The following is a 13,232-nucleotide window of genomic DNA, read 5'->3' as shown; positions in this document are numbered from 1 at the left end:
GCATTTGCTATGAGAAATGTGCTCACCAGATCGCTTGGTTTTTAGCAGTTCTACGTATATAGTTAGCCCACTGTTAAACAATTTTCCTAGGCCTACTTATTCTGGCGTAACTAGCGAACCTTCACATCTAGCATTTCACAGTGAAATTCTTGTGCTTTCCATGCATTGCAGGGGTGGTGCTATGTTATCGAAAAATAGACATTACTATACCAATTAATCGTTTTCAGGCGAGTGAACAGAAGCCTGGGAACAGGATCAGGAGCTATGGGTTGATTTTTATTGGCCAATGCACAAGTTCATTGGCGCCCTCCCCTCAAATGATGCAAGCCTCGTGGAAGAGTCACATACACAACCGGAAGAGATCGTAGTTGGCGACGAAAATGAAATATCAGATGTACGTGTTACATATTGCGGTACCTTATGGATCACCATTATTGGTAGGGGTGTGTCCCCATTTCTCCGGACCACGAAAATATATATTTAAAAAAAACGAATAAGTATGCAATATAAGAGCTCACAAATCATTTGCATAGTGATTGTGTACCGGTACTGGGTGCACAGTTCTGCAATGAGACACTAAGGTCTCTGTTACGTATCGCCCCATAAGCTGTATCGCTGTAGAAAGATGAACAATTCTCTTCTATTCCAGATTTTTAACAGTATGATAGCCGGAGGCCATGAGGGCAGTGTTGTTTCACTTTCTTTTGAAGAACCCGACCCAGCTGCCAATAGGGGTGACGCACATGATAACGACCTGTCGCAGAATGTAAGCTTTGAAGTATGCACTGGACGCAGCTAGCAGCAACATTACAAGGGCGCGCATATCTTTTCTGATAAGCGATGTGGTGATGTGGACAGTGTTGCTGTGGTCAGTTAGGATTACGTCACGATGAGGGTTCCTTTTGTTATACACCTCGCATGTACTTAAGCAATAGTGCAGCACTTTTATTTTAAAAAGAATGTGCTTTTAATTTCATTGCTAGAGTCTTTCTTGTACCTAAACGTCAGCGGTTCAATCCCGACAATGTTAAAGCAGGCGCAACAGGCATTGCATAACGCTGAGGTATACCAATAGTTGTTGGCAGTAAGACGAAATGATCGTGATTTCAATACACGGAGTATTAGTTACTGTTGCTTTAATCAACTTCTTACCTTATAGCAGTCACACGCTGAGGAAGAAAGGTCCACCTCAGTCTTACCAGAAGGAGCGCAACGGCGCTGTGTGGAGGATAGCGTACGTTGGAAGAGGAAGGCCACAACAAAAACAGTTTTTTTTTCTAGAAATGCTACTAAATGAGAATGAGAGGCTTCGTGAAAGCCTTCTCGAGGTTCTTAACAAGGAACTGGAGCTACGCACAAGACAAGTGCAGCCTATGGAGCAAAGCAATAGAATGCAGGAGAGATTAGTTAGATGCTTGGAGCGCATGTCAGAAAATTGAAACTGTGCAGAGATTTTCAAACACCTTAGGTATTTATGAATAAAAAGTAGGAAAACCAATGCTTAATTCAGGGCATATGAAACAGGTAATTATTAGAAATGAAACGGAGCTTAAAATCGATTACCAATTTTGAAAATAAGAGACAAGTGCCTCGCGCACTCTGGTACCGCTGCTTGTGCATGCGGAGGTGAGGTGCTCTGGCTAACCCCGTGCCTGATCGATGGATGTCGCTTCTGCGATCCACGTTGGCTCTGCAAGATCGCTGAAATGTTTGCACATGTTATGCCATATGCAGCAAGCGCGTATGATGACATTGACGTTTCCTATGTCGCATTCCGTCCTTTTCATCACGTATCGGAAGCGGGCTTTCAATCTGCCAAAAGCGTTCTCAACGACTATCCTCGACCGTGAAAGGTCGTAGTTGAAGGTGGCTCTGTGCCGGTGTGAGTGGTGCGTTGTGAGGGAAAGGTTTCACCAAGGACTTGCTCAGCGGGAACGCTTGGTCGGAGAGTATAAGGGGTGGAACTGCTGTACCACTGATCAGTTTTGTAGGATGAGCAAATAGCGGGCCCTGTATTAGCGAACTCTTGATGAACTCTTCAACTTGATCGGGTGAATACATACGCATCTTGACAGCACCCAGGTGACCCAATAGTGATGTAACGGAACTGGTGCCTGTGGTCCACCAGGGCCAAAAGCACCACACTGTACCTGAAACCGTACGCAAGATAGCTTAGGCTTCCACCAATAAATATTACATGAATGTACGCCATGGTAGTACATTGACATACTGGTGGCCGTACAAGAAGATGTGAATTCTGAGAAGAACAGCGAAAATGGGGACTCACCAGCCCTTGTAGTTATAATAATCAGCAGCATGCTCTTTGGGAGGTGACACTGCAAAGTGGTATCCATCAAGGGCGCCGACACCCTGGGGAAAACCACATACTGCTTCGAAGTCCAGTATGTACTGCTTCATTTCAGAAGCCTTAATCATTTTTAAGAACTGTTCTTCGATACGGGCGACCACGACGGTGCAAAACTCACGGTAGACCTCATTGAAGGTGGACCGTCCCACAGCGAACAAGTTGGCTACCGTCCTGTCCTCGGCGTTGGAACAAAGACGGTAGAGTGCCATGGCGACCCTTATGTCCACGGGGATAGGTCGTTTCATGTTTGTCTCTTCCCTTTCCATGTCGTGTCGGCAAACGTCGACAATGAAACGGAATGTGCGAGATAAGACACGAAAGTTCTCGCGGAACCTTGTTTCGCCAAGACGTGGGAGGGTTTCTTCAAACCACCTCTCGTTTCTCACATACATCCATGTCTCTCGCTGGACTGTCAGAGATGCGTTGGACGCTACGATAGAAGCAACGAGCAGATTGTTGGCGTGCAGCTGAGCCTCTAGTATTTCCGCTTCGTCTGTCACATCGCGTATTTCTGCTTCAAGAGCAGCAGCTGCTGCGTTAGTCCCAGATACATGACCGGCGATTACCGTGACAAGTGCATTGACGTCAATTTCTTCCATTGTCAGTAAAATGTGTACGCATATCTGACGGAGGATATGCAGCAAAGGAAACGCGCGCAAATCGCAAAATGCCTGCCCGATCGAAAGCAGACGACGCCGAGAGACGCGGTGGCCAGAATGTGTCAAGACGCCGCTTAATAAAACATCAAACGCGCTTCAAAGCAAATCTCGTTTGTTGCTGTATTTTTCAAATTAGCAAAGATCCAACCAAACATTGTTTCTGCATACCTATGACAAGAACAAATGTGATATCACTAAACCTCGTTCAACGCTCGTGCGGATCTGTTCATCAGTATTCATAGTTGTAGACATCATCGGTAAAACCCCTTCAGGGATACCGTCTGGCAGCCTCCCAGGGTTTAAGGCCGTATTTGAGCCACGGCCTTTTCTTAATGCCATACGTGTGCCCGTCTGACAGAGGTATTACTCTGACCGAGAGTGGGAATCCCTTTTGGGCGTTGGCACGGGGCTTGGCCCCCAAGTAGGCCAGGTTGGCATTCGCTTTCCCACAGTCAATTATCGGGTTTGCATCCTTCACCGCGCGCTCCGTCGCGTCGCGGTCCACCATTGTTACGAAACCATGCCACTAATAGGTAATAATGATAAGTAATAACAGTAATAACCACAGCTTCTTCTATGGTCCATATGGCACGAACAGGAACCGGCAGAGCGTTCGAGTATGTCTTTCTGTCAAAGGAATACATCTTGCTGCTAGCATACAAGTTTGATGGTGTGTACACTGGTAATATGTAGACTACACATCCAGCGCTGTCCTCACAGGACTCAGACGACTGGACCGACGGGAGTCATCTTCTCATCTTCTTCGAACTACATGATATCTGGAGCTATGTGGGCTCCCTGGTGGGCACCTGTAGTTCTATTTCTTTTAAGCTTCTGCGTAATTGCGTAAAAGTGCCTTCAAACGTGCGACGCTCTGACGTGAACGTTACTGTTTCCTTCAGTCTGTGATTTTTACATCAGCGAGAGAATGTACCGCCGTGTTTTAAGAATGCGCATATGGCTTTCCTTATTTTCACTTGCTGCTGTTTGCAGCGCCTGTAAGGAAATAGTTTGCAGAAGCTGAAATGTCGTGAAAAAAGCTTGTCAAGCACAGCCTGAAGTCGTTCTCTGTGAGCTTTATGAATGGACACTGCATGATTATGTGAAATTTGTCTCTCGGAGTGTTGCAGGGGCGGCATAACGATGTTGATATGAGCTTCATTCTGTAGAGTGTTGTCCGTGAGTAAGAAGTGACCTAGGCGGATTCTGTGCATGGCTGTTTGCAGTGGTATCTCCAGGCTTCTTGGGACAATAGCTGTCAACTTGAGCTCGACAAAGGAGAGATAATCAGTAGGTCGTAGGGATGCCTTCCAGAGTGCTCTGGATTTTTGGATTGCCGCTTTCCTTAGACAGACTTTGGGGTCGGCTTTTGGGAATGGTATGACGCTGAGCTTGGTGTTGCTTAGAGCTTCCTTCGCTGTTTTCTCTGCTGCCTCATTCCCTGGTATCGACTGCCGTGTTACACTGCGAAATGATTGTATGGCAACGCTGAGGGAGGTCAGGATTTTGTACACCAGATAATTCAGATCACGTCTTTTGATGATGCTGCTAGGGAGGACTTCGAATCTGTGCAGATGAGCCCAGTTTTCGGGTGAGGTTTTTTGATGCGGCATAGTGCTTTGAACATACCATGTAGTTCAACAGCGGTAGATGAGGTACTCTGTGACACAGAGTACCTGTGCCTCTGTAGAGTATCTGTGCCTACCTGTGTACCTCTGTGCAGATCTGTGTTCTGTACTGGAATCATCTGTATAGATCACAGTTCTTGGTAGGAAGGTGTCCTGCAGGTATGCTCGGTTAGGCTGCGTGCCAGGATACTACGAAGTTTGGAGACCGGGGTCCGGGACATGCGGTTGAGTACAGGGAGACCATAACGTATTGATATCCTAACGAGCGCTTTATGTATCATGAATCGTGAAATATGTGATAAGCATTTGGGCCACATGGACTGTGAGACTGGCTCGTTAGCCCCAATAACGAAAAGTACTCACACTTCTGCGCCGTTTAGTTGGATGTTCTTTCCCCGCTGTGGACAGGTATTGTGATGGCACTACACCTTGTCTCAAACGACACTGAGCTAGGTATCCAGTACGTTGATGAGATTCAGCGTCCGCTTCGTAATCGCAAGCATGGAAATGTTCGCTACGAACACGAGCAGTCCATGGCACCGCACCGTCTTTCCATACCGGCCGTCTGATTGCTTCGTGCCATCAAAAGCTGTCCGTCCCGTCACTGGCAAGCATATGGCATTGGATGCCCCGCGAATATGGATGTGAATTAGGGCGACCAACCATTCAATATCGCCTCGGTATGTCGGCGAAAACCAGACGATGCGACCATCGCGCCGAAGCTGACATCATGGAGATTTACGCTCCCTATGAACGCATGCACCGGATCCTACTGCGCATGCTCCAGTGGTACCACGACACGTCACGATGAGCAGTGTTGCCACAATCGTCGGAGGAAAATTATGGAGATGATTTATTAAAATCTATGGAGATTTCCGTAAGAATCCGTAGATAAGAGTAAAACATATATTTGTTTAACATAGTTTTTATGGTACTCTTTTGGTAGGCGTCGCCATTCTGCAAGTCGACTTCACGTAACTCCTTCAAGCACGTAGGTGTAGCTGACTTTACGAAACGTCCAGTGTCGCTGTACTGCACGTTTCGTTTCTTTTAGATTCAGCGAAACTTTTTTCTAATTTTATGTTTGTATAGAATACCCAGGATTTTGTGCGTTTCATTGACTGACATTTTCTACTTCGCGTTTTGCAACAACTTGCTTGGCGCCATTGTGCAGATTCTAAATCTGCGGAGCCCGATTATGAAATCATAGGTACTTGTGCACAGTTAAACCACAAAAAAAAAGGGCACTCTTGAGAGAGTGCAGAGTAGCTGTCCATCTGCAAACTTCAAGTAGTTTACATTGGACACCTCTTCTTCGTAGTCCACAATCACACTGTCCTTGCAGCGAAGCGTGCACTTTATTTCGACCACATCAGTAATCTCGTCTATTTGTACAAGGCCATCCGGGTTGCAACAGAGCCATCCCTTACCAAAATTTCCTATGAGTTTCTGTTTAAAAGTAACTGAGTTTTCATATCACAGTCAATAGACTTTCTGTTGAATTTCTTTGATGTGTTTCTGATGACTTTCAATTGAAAATTGTCACCGTGTTTCTGATAGGCCAGACATAAGAATTTCTGTTGATTTTCCAAATTGATTTTCTGTTGAATTTCTGATGACATATTATGTGTCAATGCTGTTTCACTTCTAATGAGTTTCTGATGACACTCAACTGGTCACCGGGTTCTTTACATTGAAATGACACTTATTCAAGAATGTCTGCAGTGAGGGGTGTCATGACTGTGTGCATAAGAATTTAAAAGAGAAATTACATATGGCATATGTTCAATTTATTTCCCTAGTTGTTTGTCCTTGTTCGTCCTTTGTTGGCATGGCTTTCCGGGCATTACTGCCTCTACCAAAGAGTGATTTGCCCCGAAGTTCCTCGGGGCTGAAGAGATCTCGAAGAAGGCTCCTTGCGAACTTGGCGGGAGCACCTCTGCAGTGCGCATGGAGACGGTCGAGCACCGCCTTGTCTACCAGGACGCCCTCCCCTATGTTGACCTGTAAAAGTAAAAAGCAGCCCATATCATGTCACAAGCTTTGCAGCATCATGCAATTATTTTCCTGACCATCATTACAGACAGAGTGCCTGCTTCCAGAGTGAATATACGAATTACAAAAGGCGAGGTAATAGGCCATTTGAAAAAGTTCCAGGGAGCAGCGCGAGCTCTGGCAGGGCGTGCCGGGAAATGCTGTGCAAAACGACAGCGATTTGCTATCGTCTCCGATCGTCGTCGCACTGGTGCATGCGCCGTCGCTGTGGTTTTGCACAGCATTTCGCGGCATGCGCGCTGCTCCCTGGAACTTTTGCAAATGGTCTATTAAAGATAGAACAAAAAGGGGGTGAGGTCAGCTGGCGATCATGGAAAAAACAGACAGTTCAGTGAGGGGCAATCCTCCGTTAGTTGGTCAAAACAGGTAATCTTCTAAACCTAGAGAAGATAGGGAATAAATGACACCATGGGCAAGCACTCTGCTCTGCATAAACGTACTCATTAGTCTAAAGAAGGGCCATTGATCAAAACTGCCGGGTGCTCAGTAGGTACATAGAGTAGTGTTGAGAAACTAGGTGGCCCATTCCGTTCCGAACATGCTAATTCCATTTTTTTTATTCCTCGGAGTGAAGAGCTATAGTCCGTTCCCATTCATGGAATAGCTTGGTAGCGACCAATCCACTTCTTCAATTCCTGCGGGTGGCGTCGTACTGAACGAGAATGCACAAAGCAACGTGTAGAGAAGTTCCTAACATCCGAACCATACTAAAATTGTGCAAAGTAAAGTTTTGGAATATTTAATGCAAAGTATTGAATTAGAACAGCAGCTCTCTTGCTGGTCAGAGTCACGACTTTGCAGTGTCAGCCATGGAATTCCATTCACACTTTCATCCCAGTGAAATAGGAATCGGGAATCGTTCTAACTCTGGGGGTGGCACCTCCGCAACCGTGGTGTGACAGTGGGGGCTTCTTGATAAAATCGGTCTCGCAAACTTTCTCAAATTTTCTAACATGAAAGGGACAGCACGCCCTGTTACTTTCAAATGGTCACAAGAGCTCGTATTCCCTCATAGTTGAAAGCCATAAAACTTTAGTTGACACGTACGCAGTGTCTCTCCGTGGGAAGGGTGACACTTGCTTCCACTTCGACAATGTTGTTTTTCCCTAAAGGCGGCTTTGTGTAGGAAGTATAACTGTACCTTAACGGAAGCGGTGGCAATTACAGTGTTCCTGGAATGCAGTGTCGGACGCACATGTGGATTTGGTTTGGCATGTGTGACTGGCCTGGACTGTGACATGGCGCAGGAGAGGTTATATAAACCATGAATGATGTCGAGAGAGGGGGAGAGCTGTAATGTCATTTGTGCAAAAGAAATGATAGGGGTTACAAAGCTCTGATGATGAGTGCCATAAAGTGTGCCAGTAGAGGCAGGGTTCGCATGGATGGAATGTCAGCGGTACAGAGCTGCGTTGTAGAGTACCCGTTGCGACATTATTCGCGTGGACGGATCGTTAGAAGTTGCAAGCGCTGCACCGCTAAGCACAGTAGAGTACCCGTAGCGGCACGATTCGGGCGGAAGAAATGCCATAGGTCACTGTCTTCACTGCTGTTGTGAAATGGGAAACTGAAACGAGGGCTGTCACACTGGTATGGCGTGCTTGTGTGCCACAGATGAAGTTGTTGGGCGCAAGCTCATTTTCAGAAAATTGTGTCTTCTGGGCAGGTATCAGTTAGTTATCCAAAAATGGAAGAAAAGGGTATACCTGTTCTGCCGCCACATCTTTTGCACTGTCAAGCCTAGAAGTTATTTCTTTAGCCGTTTCACCATCTGGTATGAATCTGGAAGAAGAGAGAGCAAGTTCAGAGCTGCGGAGCAGTACTATGTCGACGACCATGTGTATGTAGGGCTGTCGGATATCTAGAGTTTGTGACAGAGTGATCCCCTATTGGTGGTAGAAGATCTAAAACCATACAGGCATCGTTCCCAGGACAAAAAAACACTTTTCATTCATCATGTCCATCATGTGATCATCGCTCCCAAAAGACGAAAATGTGCGGCTTTCCTCAGACAATATTGGTGGTCTAATTCCTGACATCACCAATAGTAGATCGCTGAGATTCCTGAGATCCCACGAGCTGAGATTCCAGACAGTCATAACAAACAGTACATATTTTTTTTCAGTTCAAGCAGTCCTACCAAAGTATTATGTGAAAAACACCAACTTACTATAGTTGTTTTCAGCATGTCCCAGCCGCTTCTGCAGTTCCTTCACTTCAAATTCCAACTCTGCCACCCTTCTGGCCGATCTGCAGCCGCATCCATATGCGCCCTACACAAAGGAACTATCAGTCGTTTGGCACGCATTGCTGTACGCCTGAGCGTGCATGGTCTACCGGTGTCAACATGGGCACGAAACAAAATGAGAATGCACAAACCACGCGGTTCGCATTGTCCTTGTTGCATTCTCAAAATGCGCCAACTTACCGGGTGTTTTTCCGTACGCAGTTCATCGACGGGTTCTCCCTCGCCTCTGCGATGTTGTGGACCAGACTTCGCAAGTTTGGTCCGGCGCCGCTCCATGGCCCGTTCTGTTCCTGAAATGCAGTCCGAACATAAATCATACATATGTCCTGCTTTTGGATGTAGTCCCTTGTCGGACCACTTTTTAAAAACTGGGATAAGGACGAAGAAACAAATGCCTGGGGTCGCGGACCAGACCCCTGGGCCATAGTAAACGCAAGACCTAACCTTCTCTAACCTAACCCCTGACCTTCTAATCCAACGCTTCTTTACCTTTCACAAGATGGCCTCACAAGTTAGGCTTAACAACGACGTGTATCTTCTGTAGCAGAAATGTATCGAATTGTGTTTCACAAATTCACAAAATGTTTCTACAGCACGGAATTTTATAATTCTTACATTCTTCGATTCCGTATGTGACAGTCTTTCACTTCCAAACAATATTCAACTTTTAAATACTTCCGTTGTCCTTAGAACTCAGTGGTCCCGATAAGGAACTACACCCCTGCTTTTGAGTAAACTTGAGATGAAGTAGATACACGTGGCTTTCCAACATACCGAAATCCAAGAGCTTTGCCGGAGCAGGCGCTTCGCCGGCCTTCCAGTTGACAATGATTACTTCGTTCCGTAGTTCTCCGATGGCTCCTTCTTCATTTAAAAGTTGCAAACCAAGTGCTGTGTCCACGATAGCACGTACAGGATACACATCCCAAGATCTTTCTGTGGTCCACTGGACCAGTACATGAGTCATTCCGAAACGACCTGTCGACTGCACGGTTCAAAAGAAGACAACGCTGCACGCCGGGCTTGACTTGACTGGGAGGAAGCCTTGTTGCTTATTCAATGCACGATTGCAGCGCCACGCTAAGTAATTAAATTTACTACATAATAATGATAATAAATTAGTTTCTATCACCAAAAAGGCCATCATCAAAATTGTTTTTCAAATTTCCGTAATTTGTAATATTTGCGTGCATAATTTTATGATAAATGACTTATGAACGTTACATGTCTCTTGTGCACTGTGTGTTTGCGTATGTTTTTGTTTTTTTACATTGCCGTTTTTACATTGAACGTTATAGTTTTTCTCCACACGCAAATTGTTAAGCGATTAGGGTCACTATTGATGCCACATTCCAATTCCACGCTCAACAGCTCAAGTCCCACTCCCATCGTCGCCACCTGTCATCCGCACCATCATCCGCTTTGCTGCGGAAGACACGCCGCAAATTCAAGATTGGCCATGCTTTTTGGCACATAATGCAGTATAAGCATCGCCTGCTGTTGCTTATTCTCGGCAACTGATGTTGTGCAGCGGAGATGGAGCGTAAGAGGAATTACAACGCATATCTTTGGGATCCTACATGTGACGTGCCTATCCATACCAAGTATCGCCTTAAAGAAAGGGCGGCTTCTGACGACCGTCGGCCCTCTCCAGCACAGAACGAAGCATACTGTAACCCGGGAGATGTAGCGCACGCATCAAATTCGGTGTACTGTGCTACAGGACACCCAGTACTGATGAATGTTGAACAGTTGGAGATTGAAAGTGCTATCCGACATGATGCCGACAGTTCGGGCTCTGAACTAGATGAACTGGAGGAAGAGTCCTGTTGGCCGCTTGATTGTGGTTTGGACAGCCCAGTGAACTCTGATTCTGCAAGTAACTCCTCAGACGATTCTTCCATCGAAGACTACACCGAGGACGCTACTCAGAATGATAATGACAGTCACTTGGTAAGGGTTTTTCCTAATAAGTTCGAACACCCATAAAAAAGCTGCAGCGCATGTGCATACCGACACCTGACTTTCCAAAACTTCCAATTACGTGCTTGTTAGGCATGCTTTACATTGACTGTTGTAATATGCTCTGTGTGTTATGCGTTGTAGTAGATGGAGAACATCATTTATATGTGCTTTTCTTGCATGAACAGCTGCAGTCACTCTACCCTGGATCGAAGTTGACAAGGACAGAAAGCATGCTTCTTATCATGGGCCACAGCCTGCGGCATGATGACTCCAAAGAAGCTACCGAGAGTTTACTGAAACTGCTGAACGCACATCTGCCTGAGGGAACGGAGTTCCCAACGTCAAAGTATTCTTTTTTCAAGTATTTTGCAACCAATGAATGTAAAAAAAAGAAGCAAACATTTCTATTGTAGCAGCTGCTACTCTTACATTGGAATACTAGACGAAGTGAGCAATGTAACATGTAAAAAGTGTAAGACCGAACTTGATGTGAGTAGTCTCGTTAAGACGTCATCCTATTTTTTTACTCTTGACTTGGCTGCACAGATTGCCGAAACTCTTAAAACAACAAAGCTCATTCCCAAACCATCAGTAGCGTCCTATGACATGAGTGACATTACTGATAGTCTTGGCTACAGAAAGCTTCCTATGGGGCCAGACGACATCAGCATGACATTCAACACTGATGGCGTTGCACTTTTTGAAAGCAGCAGTCTTGGGATCTGGCCTATTCTAGTGCAGATCAACGAGCTGCCATATGAAGAGAGGGTGCAGAAGCTCCTCCTGGCTGGGCTGTGGTTTGGGCCCAAAAATCCCATCATGAATACTTTTCTTCTGCCATTTGTTCAAGTCATGAATACACTATCTGTCAGTGGTGTAGTGTGGGAAGATGGCCGTGGTCATAAAAAGAAGACTAAAGTTTTTCCAGGGCCATGCACTGTAGATAGCGTAGCAAGATGCGAGCTAATGGGAATGACGCAATTTAATGGGAAATATGGTTGCAGTTGGTGCGAGGCCCCAGGGGAGGTTGTAGCAAAACGCAATGGCCACTGCAGAGTTTATCCCGTGCTCACATCTCTACACAAACAACGCACACATGAGACATTTATGAAGCATGCTCACAAAGCCAGAACAAAAGAGCGAAATGTAAGCTGTGGAGTGAAAGGAACAAGTGTCCTAACATTCCTAGCTTACTTCACATTTTGTTCTGGCTTTGTTGTGGATTATATGCATGCTGTCTGCTCCGGTTTCGTGAAAGCCACAACACCTCTTTGGTTGAAATCAAAAAGGAGTCGTGGCTTTCACCTTCGTCATAACCTTGCTGAAGCGGATCAGAAACTGACGAGTCTACAGCCTGTGTGGGAATTGTCCAGACTGCCAAGGTCATTGAGGGATGTAAAGTACTGGAAGTCGGCAGAGTGGCGCAATTGGCTGCTCTTCTACTCCCCAGTAGTGTTACCAGGTTACATCCCTGTGCAGCACTACAAACACTGGCTGTCATTTGTTGAAATGATGCACTACTTGTTGGGCACATCCATCAGTTTTGAAATGTTGAACGTGATCAAGCTGGAGATGTTGAAGTTTGTGAAGGGGTATGAAGAATTGTACGGTAAAAAGAACATGAGCTATAACTCTCACTTGCTCCTTCACCTCGTTGACACGGTAAGAGAGTGGGGTCCACTGTGGGCATACTCCATGTTCCCCTTCGAGGACATGAATGGAAAACTTTGCAAAATGGTGAACGGGACAAGATATCACGAAAGACAAATTTTGGCCAAATTTTGCCTGATCCAAATGATTCCCACACTTCGGCAACAATCAATGTGTAAGGAGAAAAACATCCAAGAAATGTTCACCACTTTGTGTAAGGGGTACAATTTGCGGATGAAGCACCTGCGAAATGGCAGCCTTACACTATATGGAAAAGGTATCTGCAGGGTTGATGGCACACACTACAAGAAAATGTCTTTTGGCGTGTTTACTATATGTACAGCAACACTGGACAGGAGGGTGAACTCTTTCATTTTAGTAGACGACATCTTTGGCCGCGTACAGAACATAGTTGCCAAATGTTCGTTGGCACATTCAACATGTACATGTACCAGGGAGGTCGTTCTCTCCGTTGAAGTATACAAGGTGTGCCGCAGTGTATTTAACACTATTTTCAGCAGCCCTTCCCTTCATTTTGTTGAAGTTGAGAGTACTGGAGAACACAGAGACTTGGGAATAACAGGGATAACTAAGTGTCTTGCATTGGTTTCGAGTAGCTCCACATTTTTGTGTGCTCTGAGAGAAACGCATGTTCTGGA

At 45.7% G+C, this 13,232-nt stretch overlaps 1 protein-coding gene across 1 annotated transcript; it reads right to left on the bottom strand.

Moving 5' to 3' along the window:
* Window positions 1-6,459: 6,459 nt before the first annotated feature.
* LOC135365733 (uncharacterized) lies at window positions 6,460-10,280 on the bottom strand. The gene is made up of 5 exons (XM_064598517.1): window positions 9,733-10,280; window positions 9,139-9,248; window positions 8,881-8,983; window positions 8,417-8,492; window positions 6,460-6,659 (listed from the first exon to the last, which is right to left on the bottom strand). Exons 1-4 carry the CDS (start codon window positions 9,923-9,925, stop codon window positions 8,458-8,460), a joined length of 441 nt encoding a protein of 146 aa, XP_064454587.1. The 5' UTR covers window positions 9,926-10,280; the 3' UTR covers window positions 6,460-6,659; window positions 8,417-8,457.
* Window positions 10,281-13,232: the final 2,952 nt, after the last annotated feature.

The sequence above is a fragment of the Ornithodoros turicata genome, chromosome 1 (genome assembly GCF_037126465.1).
Source record: "Ornithodoros turicata isolate Travis chromosome 1, ASM3712646v1, whole genome shotgun sequence".
NCBI lineage: Eukaryota > Metazoa > Arthropoda > Arachnida > Ixodida > Argasidae > Ornithodoros > Ornithodoros turicata.
This window is presented reverse-complemented; position numbering and strand designations above follow the sequence as displayed.